General features: G+C 50.4%; 3 protein-coding genes across 3 annotated transcripts; 2 read left to right on the forward strand and 1 right to left on the reverse strand.

Annotated features, from left to right (window-relative positions):
* Positions 1–8: 8 nt before the first annotated feature.
* On the forward strand, positions 9–1,499 carry IAR55_006904 (uncharacterized protein; the record flags this gene model as incomplete). The annotated part of the gene is made up of 5 exons (XM_066949982.1): positions 9–34; positions 215–462; positions 736–829; positions 972–1,099; positions 1,228–1,499. The coding sequence occupies 5 exons, from the start codon at positions 9–11 to the stop codon at positions 1,497–1,499; spliced, it is 768 nt and encodes a 255-aa protein (XP_066799674.1).
* A 458-nt stretch (positions 1,500–1,957) lies between these two features.
* Positions 1,958–11,929, reverse strand: IAR55_006905 (uncharacterized protein; the record flags this gene model as incomplete). Its single annotated transcript, XM_066949983.1, has 31 exons — positions 1,958–2,012; positions 2,084–2,395; positions 2,500–2,640; positions 2,714–3,515; positions 3,579–4,044; positions 4,103–4,306; positions 4,362–4,645; positions 4,701–4,931; positions 4,990–5,146; positions 5,228–5,439; positions 5,505–5,580; positions 5,633–5,767; positions 5,823–5,903; positions 5,965–6,037; positions 6,091–6,303; positions 6,366–6,460; positions 6,518–6,824; positions 6,896–7,084; positions 7,149–7,224; positions 7,277–7,724; positions 7,771–7,989; positions 8,045–8,387; positions 8,437–8,726; positions 8,787–8,992; positions 9,044–9,290; positions 9,344–9,482; positions 9,539–9,876; positions 9,937–10,188; positions 10,254–11,420; positions 11,519–11,665; positions 11,735–11,929. 31 exons carry the CDS (start codon positions 11,927–11,929, stop codon positions 1,958–1,960), a joined length of 8,100 nt encoding a protein of 2,699 aa, XP_066799675.1.
* Positions 11,930–12,411: 482 nt separating this feature from the next.
* Positions 12,412–15,439, forward strand: IAR55_006906 (glutamate-tRNA ligase; the record flags this gene model as incomplete). Its single annotated transcript, XM_066949984.1, has 13 exons — positions 12,412–12,597; positions 12,665–12,762; positions 12,807–12,868; positions 12,940–13,155; positions 13,219–13,346; positions 13,406–13,564; positions 13,631–13,839; positions 13,901–14,068; positions 14,121–14,227; positions 14,281–14,446; positions 14,501–14,660; positions 14,718–15,115; positions 15,196–15,439. 13 exons carry the CDS (start codon positions 12,412–12,414, stop codon positions 15,437–15,439), a joined length of 2,301 nt encoding a protein of 766 aa, XP_066799676.1.
* Between the last annotated feature and the right edge of the window lie 136 nt (positions 15,440–15,575).

Here is a 15,575-nt window from a genome sequence, read left to right on the forward strand (position 1 = left end):
GATAGGCAATGTCAGGCTTCCTCAATTCGATCGGGTACGTTGTATTCACTGTTCCCTATTCAATTCGTGACCTTTGTCTCATCCTTGAGCCGCCGTCAACATGTCCGGCGAGAAAGTAGACTCTTGCTGATCACCTGTTATCTCTTTCTGAACCTCCTATCCTCTCTTCGACCATATGATGACCTCCTCAACTTTCGACTGGTCCCGTAAATAGCCGTCTTCGAGCACCTAAACGATCACCAGGGAACACCCCCACCTCGTCCACAGGATACTTTGAACCCCTCCCCTCCCCCGGACTAGAATTCACAAACCCTCATCAATCGTCCCATCCCACATCGCCCGGTCCTAAACCGTTATATCTGTGTCAGCCTTTCGTCAAGGCCGCTCTCGTCAAGGGGAGCTTCAAGACGATTGTCGCTCCACCGAAATATGTCGATGTGAATGAATGGGTGGCTGTGAACCGTGAGTCGGGTGTCTAGTCGAGTGTCTTTGGTCGATAACTGGGAAAGGGTGCATCATGTCATGAGGGTAGGGGGTGGGATGTAGGAGAGGAAAGAATTCACTATTGGGAGATGTGTGTCACTGAGCTGGACCAGCTCCAAGTCGCCGGTCAGGATGGAAAGTGATCGGCCTTGTTAGCTGGAAGGATCGGTCAAAACACGAAAGCGGGGCCATGCCGACTGTCACACGCGGCTCTGGCATCGAAGACTGACTGACACTAACCACGACAAGCAGTGTTCGACTTCTACCACAACCTCAATCACTTCTACGGCGCACTCACCGACTTCTGTACGCTCCAGCATTGTCCAACCATGTCAGCTGGTCCCACGTGAGTAACGGCTCCTTGATCCTCCCTACACGCAAGCCCGTCGACCACTAATCTACATACCTCACCATCGTCGCGCTTTCTGATGGCCCTTCCTCCTTTTTTATCCTGTCGAGCTCATGGCTGATGGTCTTGTCTGCTTCAGACTCAATTTCCTCTGGCCGGATCAAAATCAGCGACTCGTCTCGCTTCCCGCGCCGACGTATATCGATTTCGTCATGTCTTGGTTACAAAAGCTGTTGGACGATGAGAACGTCTTCCCTACAAAGTCTGGTGAGTCGATGACGCAGCGCCTTTTCTTCTAATCAAACCATACATCCTTCGTTCCACTCTTCCTCGTTGTCTTCTCCTCCTATTAAGGTTCCTCGTGAAACACCCTGACTCTCCCCTGCATTTGATAGGTCGAGACTTCCCCAATTCGTTCGCATACACCGCCAAACACATCTACAAGCATCTCTTCCGTATCTTTGCCCATCTCTATCACGCGCATTTCGAGCAGATCCTCCATCTTTCCATAGAAGCCCACTTCAACTCCCTCTTTGCGCATTTCCTGGCCTTTGGAAAGGAATTCGATCTGTTGGTGTTGAAAGATCTGATGACGAATCAGGGGATGGGTCAAGGTGTTGCTGAGCTGAGCGAGAGGTGGAGAGAGATGGGCATCCTAGAGGGATAGACGTAGATGGGAGGTTCGATGGGGATTTACAGTTGGTGATACAGGCCTGGAATGGGTCATCACACCGCGCCAAACGCGGATGGCTGGTGGAGTTGATGTCATTCTGACGTGTGGGACTGCATGATGTGCAATGTCAAGTCAGTACGAGTATGTTGTAGATTAGATCCTTGCCTTATGCATCGGAAACGACATTATCACGATCCATGACGAAAAGAAACATTGGGACATCAAATTCATTTCATTGTTTGTCTTGGCTGCAATATATATAGATGTAGATGGACGTCTATCGTCTTTTGACATGACTGGGTCGTGAGGGAGAGCGGCAGAGGGTGTATGAGAGAACATGCTGGGTATACAAGATGGGTGTGAGAGGTACACAATCTGGAAGAAGGAAGAATTCAAAAGAGAAACAAAAGCAGAAACAAAACGCTTCGACATCCGACTTGGCGACACTTGCATCACACCGTGAAACTCTCGATGAGCGCTGATACCCATTTCGCCATCAGTGCCAACCTAAAGCCATCTCAGCTCATTCGGTCAGCATATTTCCATATTGACTACTTGCCCACGCATGAGTGACTCACCGATCCATCTTAACTTGCGGGAAATTCAATTCGCCCAGGCCTTTCATCCCCAATTCTTCCAATACTTGTTCTCTTGTCCCACTGCGCGCACCTAAACTAGGACTGGAGCTCCTGCTCGATGAATAGACTCTGCCTAGTTGGGAATGTTGCAATGAACTGCTGCTTTCAGCTGTCGGCAGTGCCGAAGGATTTTGAAAGGTGTAATTCGGATCTGCCAGGGCCCTCTCTAGTATTGCAGTCGTCGAGCGAAGTATGGATAGGTTGGAAGTGGATGTCAGACTTGTGGTTATCCGAGGAATAAGGGAGTCGTATCTGAGTGGAGAGCATCAGCCACCATCGCATATAACTGGAATGATGAGTTGAAGAGGCAAGGTACCAAGCGAAAGATTGTCAATGAGGAAGTACCGATTACTCACGCCATCGCTAATACTTCAGGCATCTCAGCACTGGCGTCCGCCAGCAACCTGTACAGCATGACCTTTTCCGCATCTGACCCGCCTGGGTTGTTCAAGAGCGCCACGATCAGGCTTGTCAGTAGCACAGCCGTGGAGTTATCACTGCGGTTACGTCTACGTCAGCGAATTGTCTCCCATCAAACCGAGTGCGAGAAGATTGAAGGGTACTACTCACGGAATGGAAAGTGTATCGAAGACTGACACCTCACTCAGATCCACCTCGTCGCTGTCCACGCTGAGTCCTGCCGCTTCGAACACCTTTTTCACGTCTTCGCCCTGACTGGCCGAAATTGACAGTAGTCCCACGAAATACGCCACGCTTCCTTGGGCAACAGTCGGCCGTTCTTCCCCATCGTCTATCGTTACGTCCGAATTGGACGACAACTTGAGCAGTTCCATCAATGCTTCTACAGTGACTTTTAAGGTCGCAGGATGTCGGATGCCTTTGTAGATGATTGCTGTCAAGGAGAATCCTACATCCGTCTCGAAGGAGATCCCGCACACCTGGTCCAATTTTTTGGACTGATCCGCCATTGACCTTCTTGCTTCCAGTAATGAGTCCATCATCATCGGTCCCAAGCCTTGAAGCCCCCTCAGAGTCACTGGTGAACTGATCGATCTCAGTGCTGTGATCATCAATTCTAACGCTGAGGCGAAAATTGGTATATAACCTAGTTGTAATATCCCCACGGCTAGCCAGAACAGACTGACAGCATACCGGCTATCTGGGAGCAGGCCGGGAATGATTCGGCTGAGGCATCTAAGCATGCTGATAATGAGGACACTGTCGCCTTCAGTGAAATGCGAAAGAACCGTGCTCATGGCGACCAAGATTTGATAGACGAGATCATCATCCACCTCGTCGGAGGCGAGGTAGCCAAGCACGGTGAAGGCTTGGGGCTGAGTGGCAGGATTGTGTTGAAAGCAAGTGGCAGCTACCAAGCCCATCCATCTTGCTCTCCAAGCGTTGGCACAATCTATAGCACATCGCAAAGTCTGTCAGCTGACAGATCGACTAAAGGACATCGAGTACGACTGACCCATTGATACTGCCCCCGCCGCCAAAACCTCACCCAAGAACTTGGCGACCTCTTCAATCTTGTCGAGACGCTGAAGATCCGTCTCCTTCCTGGTTGGTAGATCCCACAGCTCAATGCTTCCCCTTCCCTGGATCAGTCCGAATGATGACATAATCTGTGATTGCTGTGCTTTCTTCAGCAGATGTTGCAGAGTTGATCCGTCCATGTCGCCTGACGTGGGGTTTGCCGCCAAAGACTGAAGGACATTCATAAGTAGCCCGTAGATGGTTTGGCGCATAAGCGTAGGCCCAAGGTCTACCAGTAAGGTGATGACATGTAGTATCTCGGGCAGGAAAAGTTGATTGTCGAGAGATGATGCGGGACTGAAGCCCAGGATCAGGACTATCCGGGCGAGGGAGCAAATTTCGCCGTATCTCGCATTATCCGTGAGATTCGCAGAGGGCAGCAAGTATGTTTGCGCCAAGGTCTTGGTAACACAGGATCAGAGATACCTCACCTGATAACCATGAATGGCGTGGACTTACCTTTCGCAGCCGAGCGATCACCTTGCCCCGAACCGAAGTAGAGCATACAGTCACCAGAATGTCACCCACACATTCCGCTTTCTCGCTCCCTAATTCGACAGTGGCAGCCATATTAATCAGCTCGTAGACCACGATATCTGTCACAGTTTCATGAGCTTGAGCGACAACGCCCCACACATATTCATGAAATAGAAGGTGCAGTCGCTACACCACACATCAGCCACCGGGTTCACCTTGAAGGAGTCATTCTGTAGCTCACCCTTCGTTCAGCTACCGTGAGCGAGATCAAAGATTTCACGATCTCCCGAACCTGTTTGATCGATTCTGAACCATCTTCCCTTGTCGGTCGACTGAAATTGTCGAGATTAGACAACCATGGTCCAACGTAGTGAACACAAGCGGTCTTATGCATAATATCTCCCTTCACAAACCCGATGGCCCATTCTCTTAAGAACTCGAGCGTCAGGTGGGGAGCGCATGTCGCGAGAGCTCGGGAGAGCGCATACACGAAGGACAGCGAATTATTCGGAATCGTGAGGCCGGCTGTGTCAACAGATTAGACTTACCCACAAGTTTGTCACAGATCTAGAATGCTTACCAGACACCTTGGAGGCTCCTATGATCACATCATATTTGAAGAAGTGACAAACCTCATTCACAAGAATGTAGGCTCCCATTCGAAGAGTTTCGTCTTTGGCAGACAAATTCAATAGTGCAAGGTTCATCAGAGTTGCGGGGACATCGCTGGGCCTCAGCATACGGTCATTCGACGGTACATCCCGCAGCCCAGCTCTCGCATTTCGGATGATATGCGACATCTCGTTGCGCTCTGAAATTTGAAGTCTGAAATCAGCTTCGTGGCGCTGGATGCAACCGTCCAGACTCACTTCGCGATATAAACGTCATAGACTCGTTTTGAGAGTATTTAATGATCATCTGATCGGAGGGTATTCCGCCTTCGGTAACGATATCATCAATATCCTTCAGTCGGATGACATCAATGACATATGACTTGATTGTCGCCGTAATGTCCTGCTTCCTCCACTATAGACAGCACATCGCACGTCAACGACGACGGTCCCCAAGAATATAGTCATCTATCGTGATGCGAAGCTGAGTACTCACAGAAGCGATCTGAAGACAGTCATGGCTTAACTTAACCACTACTGGCAATTGCATGTCATGGTCTGCAAGGCACAGAAGATTCGTGAAGACGTGTTCAGCCTCAAATGCCAACGCCATGGTATGGTCAGGCAAGAGAAGGCTTGTGAAAGGGATCGACTCGCCCAGCTCTGATGGACTGCTGGCGGCAAGCATGTTTTTGCCAATCGGCGCGGCTGAAGGTTCGGTCAGCTGGCAGCAGAGAAAACTGTTGCCGGTCCTCTTTGCATTGATGACCTACTGATGGTGAGGAGATCGGAAATCACCCTTCGTGATCTCCTTCGAGCGTACGAGTTTGGATTGTACAGGACCATCGTCTGTGAGAACTATAAGCGGTTGGTTCTCGACTGCAGCGATCGCTTGACTCACATGTATATATGACAGTATGCTTGGCGGGCACATCTGTATTGACCTCCTTAACCAGGCAATGGGCAGTTCGGTAGCAGGCGAAAAGTCAGTAAGATCGATGATGAGGTCGAAGAAATCGTTTATTCCGTCCAATTTCTGGCATACAGTTCTCAGCAACTCCGTCGTTCAGGCGAAGGATGGCGTTGCTCACCTGGAATACACTATATGCGAGCAGATCATAGTCGACCACCGCCACACGGGAAACGATGAAATAGAACAATCGTCTCCCATTCTGCTTCGCCGCACGCGCAATCAACTACTTGGCTGCCGGTCGATTTCGGGCTTCTGCTTACCTGACTGGCGGGCCCTTCGTAGAACGCGCCGGCTACACTGTCCGTGTTTCTTCCTTGATGGTGTCTCATAAATCTAGGCAGTCTTTAATATTAGACTTGCGATCAACTGCAGTGATACCGACTCACTCGTTGTACACCTGCGCTCTGGTCACAGAGTCTAGAGGGGCTGTATCCGCCGGCGGGCCGGACTCCTTCATCGCTGTACGCAAACTGTCAAGGGCAGCCTTTCCATCAAATTCCGTTCGAGGCGATTTGGCCACCGGGTCATGACGGTACGCTTTTGGCATCGCAGAGAGGAATTTTTCGAGCTTGGCTTGATGTTTAAACACGAATCGATGACTAAGTCGGAAGATTTAGTAACTCGTTCCATATCAATGCCATATCAAGATCATGTCACGTACATGATGGCGTCGTCTCCATCTGCGTCTTGCGAGCGCTCGATGTCATTCTGGAAAGCCTTGGTAGCTGCTTGTACATCTACCGTCCTCGGTCGGACCTGAGAAAGCAAGATCAGATATAGGGTTTTGCCAGTGTCAGCTGCTGTACAACTCACTGCGATATCAGACAAAAATTTGGTGACTCGTCTGATATTGTCTGATAGGAACGAGTTCAACACCTTCATATGAGGTTCCTTGAAGACTACGTTATTCGCCAAATTCTGGATGACCTTTGTAATCAGGAGCAAAGCACGACGAGTCTCCCTGGTATCGGGGTCAACGTCTAGATCGATGGACTCGGGCGAGACGATGGCTGGACAGAAGAATCGCAAGAAGATAAAAGATCCCACCGCGGAGTGCCTTGAGTCGGGGAAGCGGTCGTCTACTACTTCCCAGATGTGGTGGCAAAGTGCTCGAAACATTCTGAAAGGGTTCAAACAGGCATCAGTGTGGGGCATGCTAATGTACAACTGAGATCCACCGATCACGCTCACAGTGGAAGGCGAGGCGCGGATGAGCAAATCATGTCCAGTAAAGCTTGACACATCAACCTCAAATGATTCGCGTTCCGATCGATGTCGTCGGCGCTCGACGCCTTGCTTGGGTCCAGCTCGAAAGAGCAATCTACCGGCTTCTCAATCAAAGAATGAATCATGGGTTGCAGAGTCGCTCGGACGTAATTACTATCCATTTGTCAGTTCCCATTACTTTACTGCCGCAGGCGTCCTGGTCTGTAATGTAACTCACTATCCGTAAGTTTTCGCAAAGATCGTCATCATTCGCATAGTGATCGAATTGGCGCGGAACAGTTCCGACTCATGGTCTTGCAGCTTCATCAATTGTTTGATTTGCGTCATCCGGTATGGAGGACTCACTGGTCATGGCGACTTCCCTCTCGATCAATGCCCGCATGAAACCCAACAAAGTCCCTCTGCTCTCCAGGACCCTGAAAAGCAAAGTCGATAATTCGTCCACCTCTGATCCACTTTGTGAACAGACATCCACCATAGCAATCGCCAACACCATATTGGGATCGGTGAGACTGTCGAGATACAACTTTGGAGTGGACATGGTCCTCTTGGCCACAAGACCGCCAAATCGAGTACCTTGCTGCAAGATGTTGGTGAGAAGCTGCATGAACACTGTGCGAAGGGACGAGTCCTCATGATAACCGAGGGCTAAACAGTGTTTGAGACCGACGTCAATGTTGGCAGAGAGTAGGTTGGATAGAACGGAAATTGCCAATGTAGGTGCAGCATCAAGTGTATTTCTCTTAGCGCCAGGTTGGCCATGCACAGAGGATCGCTGTTCGACTGATGCAGTCTGCGAAAGACCTTTAGTATATGTCACCCTTCATCCAGCTGCTCACCTCCGCCATGTTAGACCGCTCGATTACTTCAACAAGGTGCTGATAATGCCTGTAGAACATCCGTGACTTGACTACCTCTTGGGTGTCGTCAGACACTTCCACCCCCGACCGCAAGACTAAGCCATCCGTGATAGGAACCATAGCTTTAAGACACGCATGATCGAGTTCTCGCTGATTACGACCAGAGGCATCGCCTCCTAGGCTGTAAGGGTCGGCTCCCTTCACGTTCGTAGTCAGATACGCTTCTACTTGTCCCGGAGACGAAAGGACTTACTCTTGACGCTTCCAGCGACCACTCAGCCATCCATTCTAACATATCATTCCTGAACTTGACGATGTTTGAGAATACCACACTCTCTGGTTTCTGCAACGCTACTTCCACTAGCTGACAGAACCGGGTCTTTTGCCGGAGAACGACTTCGCTTTGCCCGAGGCGTTGGATATACTGAGCAAGCATATGCAGAACTTCTCCAAGGTCCACTTGAACAGCTGCGACATCGTCGCTAGCTCCCATACGGTCCACTTGGAGCCGAAGGATGGTAATGACCAGGTCCGTGAACGTCGTGAAGGGATCGGTCATTGCAATCTCGGTCGAACGGATCGCATGCGAAAGTAAGCTGTGTCCCGTTAGCAGTATATCAAAGATCGAGTTGAAACACAACTAACTAAATTATTTGTTCCACCATGACCCTGCACATGCTTGTTGGCAGTTCAGAGCCCAGAGCAGCCTTCACAGTTTCGCGTACTGCTACAGAGCTGTTTAATAGCAGGTCTACCATTTGCTTGATGAAAGCCTCAACAGCGACATGCGGTTCCGACACATCTTCGTCGTAAGCGAGAGGTAGCATTCCCTTCCCAATTATGTTCGACAACGATGCCACTGGGATCTCGTATTGAGCCACCCCGCTTATAGCGCATAAGAAGGAAACGAGGTTTTGCCACTCCTTTGATTCATCCTAGAGCGGTCTCTCGTAAGCTCACCATAATGAGGGCATGAATCACAGCAGGAATCTTACCTCGTCCAGACCTTCAATGTCAGCGGACAGCCCCCGTCGTCTGATGTCTCTTGATGACAAGGTCGAGTCGGCATCGGCGGCGATGATCTTGGCAGTATGAGCCTTGGCGATGGCTGCCAGACCTATCCACACGGCAACGGTCATAGGGGCACCGGCAGCCAACGGACGAAGAGTACGTCGGATCATCCGTTGCTGTTGCTGACGGCCTGATAGCTCGGATCAGCCTCTGGGCCCAACGGAATGGTTTTGACACTCACCGATGGCAGAGGGAAGAGTAGATAATCGATCGAACGCCACTGCTCGATGATTTGGCATTACACCGAACTTCTTAGTCGTGAGGTCCATGGAGGATGAAGCATGTGCTAGAAGAGTGATTCTGCCCAAAGCGGACAAGGAGGGGAGTATGAGTGCTGTATGCTCAACGTCGGGTCCCACGATAGCAGTCAGTCCAGCAACAGAAGCCACCAGCGCTGCAGGTTGTACTTTGGCTGATGGTAAAAGGAGCTAGAAATGACATCAGCCCGCGGAATCGTTCCCCTGTGCATGGAGTGTCTTACGTTTGAATCATCTTCCACTAATTGTAGTATACAATCTACGATGTCGCGCAAAGACTTCGTAGCTAAAGCCATATCACCTAAGTCTTTGTTGTGACAGACGAAAATGATCTGTCTTCCCGCATCGAGAAGCATTTGCCAGCTTTTATACGACTCGTCAGCCAGTGTCCTAACAACATTATCGGGTCAGCGACTCACACCGCATCTGATTCGAACGAAGTTGATAATTTCGCGTCCAACGACCGTTGTAAAGTCTCTCGTACATGTGTGATCAGAACTACGCATGTTCTCGCGGCGGCGTCGCGGAGATATCCGGGGCTCGGAGTAACCAATAGCGAGCTAATGGTGAGGAGCAAAGATGGAAGATTGTCTGATGCAGAAGGGTCGTCGCTCAAGCTCGAAAAGGCGAAAGAGGGCTTCAGAATATAAAGGTTGAGGATGTGGTAGGCAAGATCGGTATGCTTGCGCGGGGCATCTGAAAACCCACGCGCTTTCAGTTGTGTGGGCCTGTGATCCAAAGCGCTAGAGGTGTAGGTCTGATAGTGCATTAGCTGGTTTTTGTCACGTCACAAATGTACTTTCGACCATTTACACACCTTCAACAGCGATCTCAGTGTGGGGGCAGTCTCAGATATGAGAGCATCAATGGGTGGGTACCATGGAATTCTGGTTGCCTCTTTTGTGATAGCGATGGTGGCTTTGACTCCAATCAGTTTGCCGATGTCTCCCGAATCTGTCCATAATCTGTGTACGAAATTACTGCTGGCTCTGTACATTGCCACCACAGCTTCCAAAGTGACGTATTGGTCCGGAATCTCGCTGTAAGCCGTAGAAGAGAAAAGGGCGTTCTACAAACATGGCATCAGTCGAGTATGTACTGTTGGTCAGGACTCGAAGACGTATCAAGACTTACCTTGAGGTCCACATGAGCTTCAGCAACGAATTTCCGGGGTCCCGAAGACGCCAACTGCGGCGACAGAGCTGTCCCAGCTTTGAAAAGATCCACATAGCATATTACGCACGCTTCAAACCCCTTGGAAGACCTCAGGCCTTTTTGTAGACTTTCCAAGAACGACACTTTCTTGACGTCGTTAGCCGAGCTGTTACGACTGCTCGTGTCCTCTGACATCGCTCGCCGGAAATTGTCAGGACACAGGACGAGTAGCATCGCCAATAAAGGATAGAAGCTCTTGGTCCGTCGGGACAGGGAGGAGGATCCGAGATCTGACATTGAATAGAGAGCGTCGAACAAAACGTCTGGACCTCCTTCGAGCTTTCGATTCGACTCGACTAGTGCCTCATATTCTTCAGGATGAGCGTCGATCCAATTCCAAATTGCCCTCCTCAGTGTTGCAGCGATGACTGTCTGAGCAGGTCTCTTCACATTCAGGAAAGTGCCGGAGATTTCTTGCACGATTTGACCTAACCGTGTTCGATCGAGATTTGCCCACTCGATGAGACGAAGATCAGCAACGTCTGGTGATTCTTCGATCGTCGTTGTGAGATGGGAGATTCTGAGTTTGACACGCGCCAGTAGTAATGGCCAATTCGATGCGGAAAGGTGATAGATGACTCGAGAGATGCATTTTGACATTTCCAGTATTGTGAGGACTGTGGTGGAGCAGACGGCGGAGAGAAGCCTCTGTTCTGATCTTTGATTCTTCAGTGGAGGTATCAGTGTCGACGGATATGAGTGTTGTTGCAGGAAGTCCACGCCCAAACGATGAGAGCCAGATGCACCGGTGAGTGGCGTCGACCAAGAAGTCGATGATGGAGATTTAAAAGCGCCGGCCTTTGTCTCCTTGCTCGGAGCATGACTAGCTGTTCCACTCGTCTGGCTGAAATCCTCCGACACTGCTTTTGTGTATATGAGCATGACAATGAGCAAGTATTTGGCGAGTGCGTCATCCAGGGGAATGGGATCTGGCCAACATTTTGGAAGTTCGGCTGGGGGCGGTCTCGAGGTGTCTGATTGATTGAGCCATGATGCTGTCAAGGATAGACAGAGAACGTGTAAAAGATAAAGCTGAGAATGGAGTGTATCGAGTGGTATCTCGGCGAGCGATGTTGACGATGAGTACTGTCCATGGGGGGTTGCGAGACTCAGCTACCTTCGAGCGAAGCATGGACCAGTGGTCGACGAAGCAAGCGTCTCAGAGAGATGTGTGGTCTACTCACCTTTGATAAGGTTTCCAAGGCGCCTGTCAAAGCGTGAACCACCAGTGGTAGCCGTAATCGCGCGAGCTGTGTCAATGATGCAATGGTAGACTGTACGCCTGAGTCGGCTTCGACCATCGCCAGTCTTATGCCAGAGTTACATGGCAGCTGTGACGCCGGTCACATGAGCTCAAACCGCTCGGCCAACACCTCGTCGTTGTCAAAGGTCAGGCTCACCTTATGCACCAAACGCCCGACGAGGACATTGATAACCTTCTGTTCTCCTCCGCCGTTTTCAGATCTTGTCAACACACTCCCCGTCTCGGTGATGGACTGGGAATCGAACGCCCCATCTGATGGTCGAGATCTGCCTGATGGAGAGCCGAAAGAATGATGCGGAGAAGATACAGCCGAGCTTCGTTTCACTGGCATTATCTGGCGATGAGAGCAGGATAGCAGATGGAACGTGGGAGTGAGGTGACCTCAGTGTCATCTGCGAGACAGAGAGGAAGAGAAGCTTTGGGTATATATGATGAGGAAGGGGATGTCGACTGAGCTGGTATATTCGCGACTGTGATCTCTCTACCTTTCCTTGGATTGAGCTTTGACCATCTAATATAATAATAATAATAATAATCTCATAACCCAGAACGCGCTTCGATCACCCACCGTCAGACGGTGCCTGCGCACGTGGCCGAGAAAGCGCTTGGAAACCCAGTTTCTAATGGCATTAACAAAAACGACATTACAAAACTTTGCCTCATTTCATCGATCCTATTTCACATCGTCCTGGGTCTTTGGTTGCGAGTTCCGGCGGCTGCTGCTGCTGCTGCTGCTGCTGCTGTGCTCTTCTCAATTTCCCTCAACTTCTCCACAACCACCTTGTAACCAACATGTCTCAACACAGAAAAAGAATGCCGTCTCTCACCTTACCTCTCGTTCAGACACCCCCATTCGCTCTCATCGCACTCGCCCTCATCCAGGGTATCCCTGTCGGATGGGATCTCGAGGCGGGGGAGCTAGGCGACGCCAAATACGGTGATATCGTTGGCTCGGAGAGAGTTCGAGCAGAGTTGGAGAAAGGTGTCGATGGCAAGGAGGTGAGCTTTAGCCGTGAGAAGCTAGACCAGTGGAAGCATACCAGCTGAAAATCGCCCTGTTCGAAAGACTCCCCTCCCCCCTCTCCCGACTCTTCTCGCATCGAACAGCTCTTTCCAGGACGTCTCCGCTGTCCTCGATGCCCTAGACGACTATCTGGCCTACAGGTGAGTAGTGGGTATGAGAGGTGGAATATTGAGCAGGATCGTAGGACCTACTTCTCCGGCCCCAAGTTCGGCTTTGGAGACAGCATTATCTGGGGAACTATCCGAGGTAATTAAGCTTTCTGTTGTGCGAATCTCCGCTCGTTTTCGTCTATCTGACATTCTCCAATGTACTGTCAGGTAACAACTCCGCAATCGGTTCGGTCAAGAAGCCCGGAAGACCTCACCTTTCTCGATGGTTCACTCATGTCGAGACCCTGCCCGTTCCCAAGGCGGCTCTTGAAGCTTACCGACAAGCTAAGAGCGAGATGGACAAGGGGAAGAAGACAAAGAGACTGGAGAGTGTCGATGTTGTGCTTCCCAACGCCGTGAAGGGCAAGGTCGTGGTGCGATTCGGTTCGTCCAGACTTTCCCTGAAGAGCAATCTGTTGCAACAGCTAATGGTCTGCTGTATTCCAGCCCCTGAGCCCTCAGGTTACTTGCACATTGGGCATCTCAAGGCTGCTATTCTCAACCGATTCCTTGCAGACCAGTACCAAGGAAAATTCATCCTTCGATTTGATGACACCAACCCTCTCAAGGAAGAGGTAAGCTCATCACTTCGCATGGAGTCGCATAGGGGGTCGAGCTCATGATCATTGGGCAGGGCGAGTTCGAGGATGCTATCAAGGAGGATCTTGACATGATCGAAATCGGGTTCGACAAGGTCGTCCACACGTCCGACCACTTCGACAAGATCCGAGAGTTCACAGAGCAAATGATCAAGCAAGGTGATGCCTTCATGGACGATACTGATGGTGAGACCGTAAGTGTGTCCTACTTGCATGGACCGGGACATATTAGCTAAACGTTACCTTGGTCTGGGATATAGGTCAAAGAGCAGCGACGAGCCGAAATCCCTTCTAAGAATCGAGATGCTACCATCGAGCAGAACTTAGCTCGTTTCAAGGAGATGATCGCTGGTACCGACGAGGGCAAGAAGTGGAGTCTTCGTGCGAAGATCGATTACCAGCACAAGAATGGAACGATGAGAGATCCTGTCATTTTCAGATACGTCGATGCCTCACATCACATTACTGGGTACGCTGAGACGTTCTTTTGTCTGCAGATCTAGGAGCTGAAGTGATGTTATTGTTCTCAGTACCAAGTACAAGGCCTACCCCATGTACGATCTCGCATGCCCTATCATTGACCACCTTGATGGGGTTACCCACGCTCTCCGAGCCAACGAATATTCTGCTCGTCACGAGCAATACCAATGGTTCTTGAAGACCCTTGGTTTCCCCAATATCGAGATCTTTGATTTCAGGTGAGTTCACCTCTTTTTTCTACTCTCAACATAGCTGAGTCTTGACGTTCAGCCGAATCGATTTCGTCTACACTGTCTTGTCGAAGAGAAAGCTCAAATTCCTCGTCGAAAAGGGTGTTGTCCGAGGTTGGGACGACCCTCGATTCCCTACCGTCCGAGGTAAGCTATGACATGTGCTTCATCTCTCGCCCATGCTCACTCCCGCTCTTTAGGTATCCGATCTCGTGGTATGACCGTTTCGGGTCTGAAGAACTACGTCCTTGGTCAGGGAGCATCTCAAGCGCAACTGCAGCTTGAGTGGGATGGTATCTGGACTGTCAACAAAAAGGTCATCGACCTTGTCGCCCCTCGATACTGGGCTATCGTAGAGGACAAGATGTGAGTTTGGCGCGATAGAGGTTGCTAGCAGACAGGCTGACAAGCGGTCGATAGGGTCGCCGTCGATGTCAAGGGTCGAGACTCTGAGGACGTCGAGATCGTTTCTAAGCCTCTTCACAAGAAGAACCCGGACGTTGGAGAGAAGAAAATGGTGTTCTCATCTAAACTGATCATCGAACAAGAGGACGCTGCTTCGTTCGGTGACAATGAAGAGGTATGTCGCGGTGTGCAGCGAATACAAACGAGGGCAAATTGCTGATGATTGCTCAAGATCACGGCGATGGATTGGGGAAATGCTTTCGTCTCCAAGAAAGAGACTTCTCCTTCAGGCGATGTCACATCCGTTACTTTCGATCTCCATCTCGCAGGTGATTTCAAAAAGACCTCTAAGAAGGTCACTTGGCTTTCTGCTCCTACCGCCACTAATCCTCTCACCCCTGTCACTTTGATCGAGTATGACTACCTGATCACAAAGAAGAAGCTCGAGGAAGACGACAACCTCGAGGATATCGTCAACCCTAAGACCGAGTACAGGACCAAAGCGTTGGCCAGTAAGGAAGTCGAGGGTCTGAAGAAATGGGATATCATCCAGTTCGAGAGAAAGGGCTTCTACATCTGTCAAGGTACAAAGGACGAGGAGGGTAGACTTGAATTTGGATTCATCCCGGAGTGAGTGTGCATCCGACTGCACCAGCTGCATTGACTGTAGTAGGGAAGAAGGCTAAACCAGTACAATTTTCCAAACGTAGTGGTCGAGCTCAGACTGTCGCTCTCAAAGCCACTCCTACACCTGACAAACCGAAGACCGCAGGTGGCGCCAAGGGATCGTGGGGTAAGCCAGGTCCTAAGGCCGCCGCCGCTGTTGCTGCTCCTCCTTCATCAACCTCGAAGTCCGCACCCGATGAAGACGGTACCAGGATCCTGTTATCAAACGGAAGCTCCGGCTTCGAGATCCCTGTCAAGTCAAAGATGTTTGAGGCGGAAAGGATCTAGTGAGCTTATATCTGCCTATGAAATGGAAAGGTAGGAGCTGATGTGTTCGGTACCTTCCAGTGGTGCAGAAGAAGTCCCAGCTCGAGCGGAGGGCGTAAACATGTTTGAAGTCAGACCTATCTACGAGTGATCGCAA

This window comes from Kwoniella newhampshirensis, assembly GCF_039105145.1.
Source record: "Kwoniella newhampshirensis strain CBS 13917 chromosome 10 map unlocalized Ctg14, whole genome shotgun sequence".
Taxonomy (NCBI): domain Eukaryota; kingdom Fungi; phylum Basidiomycota; class Tremellomycetes; order Tremellales; family Cryptococcaceae; genus Kwoniella; species Kwoniella newhampshirensis.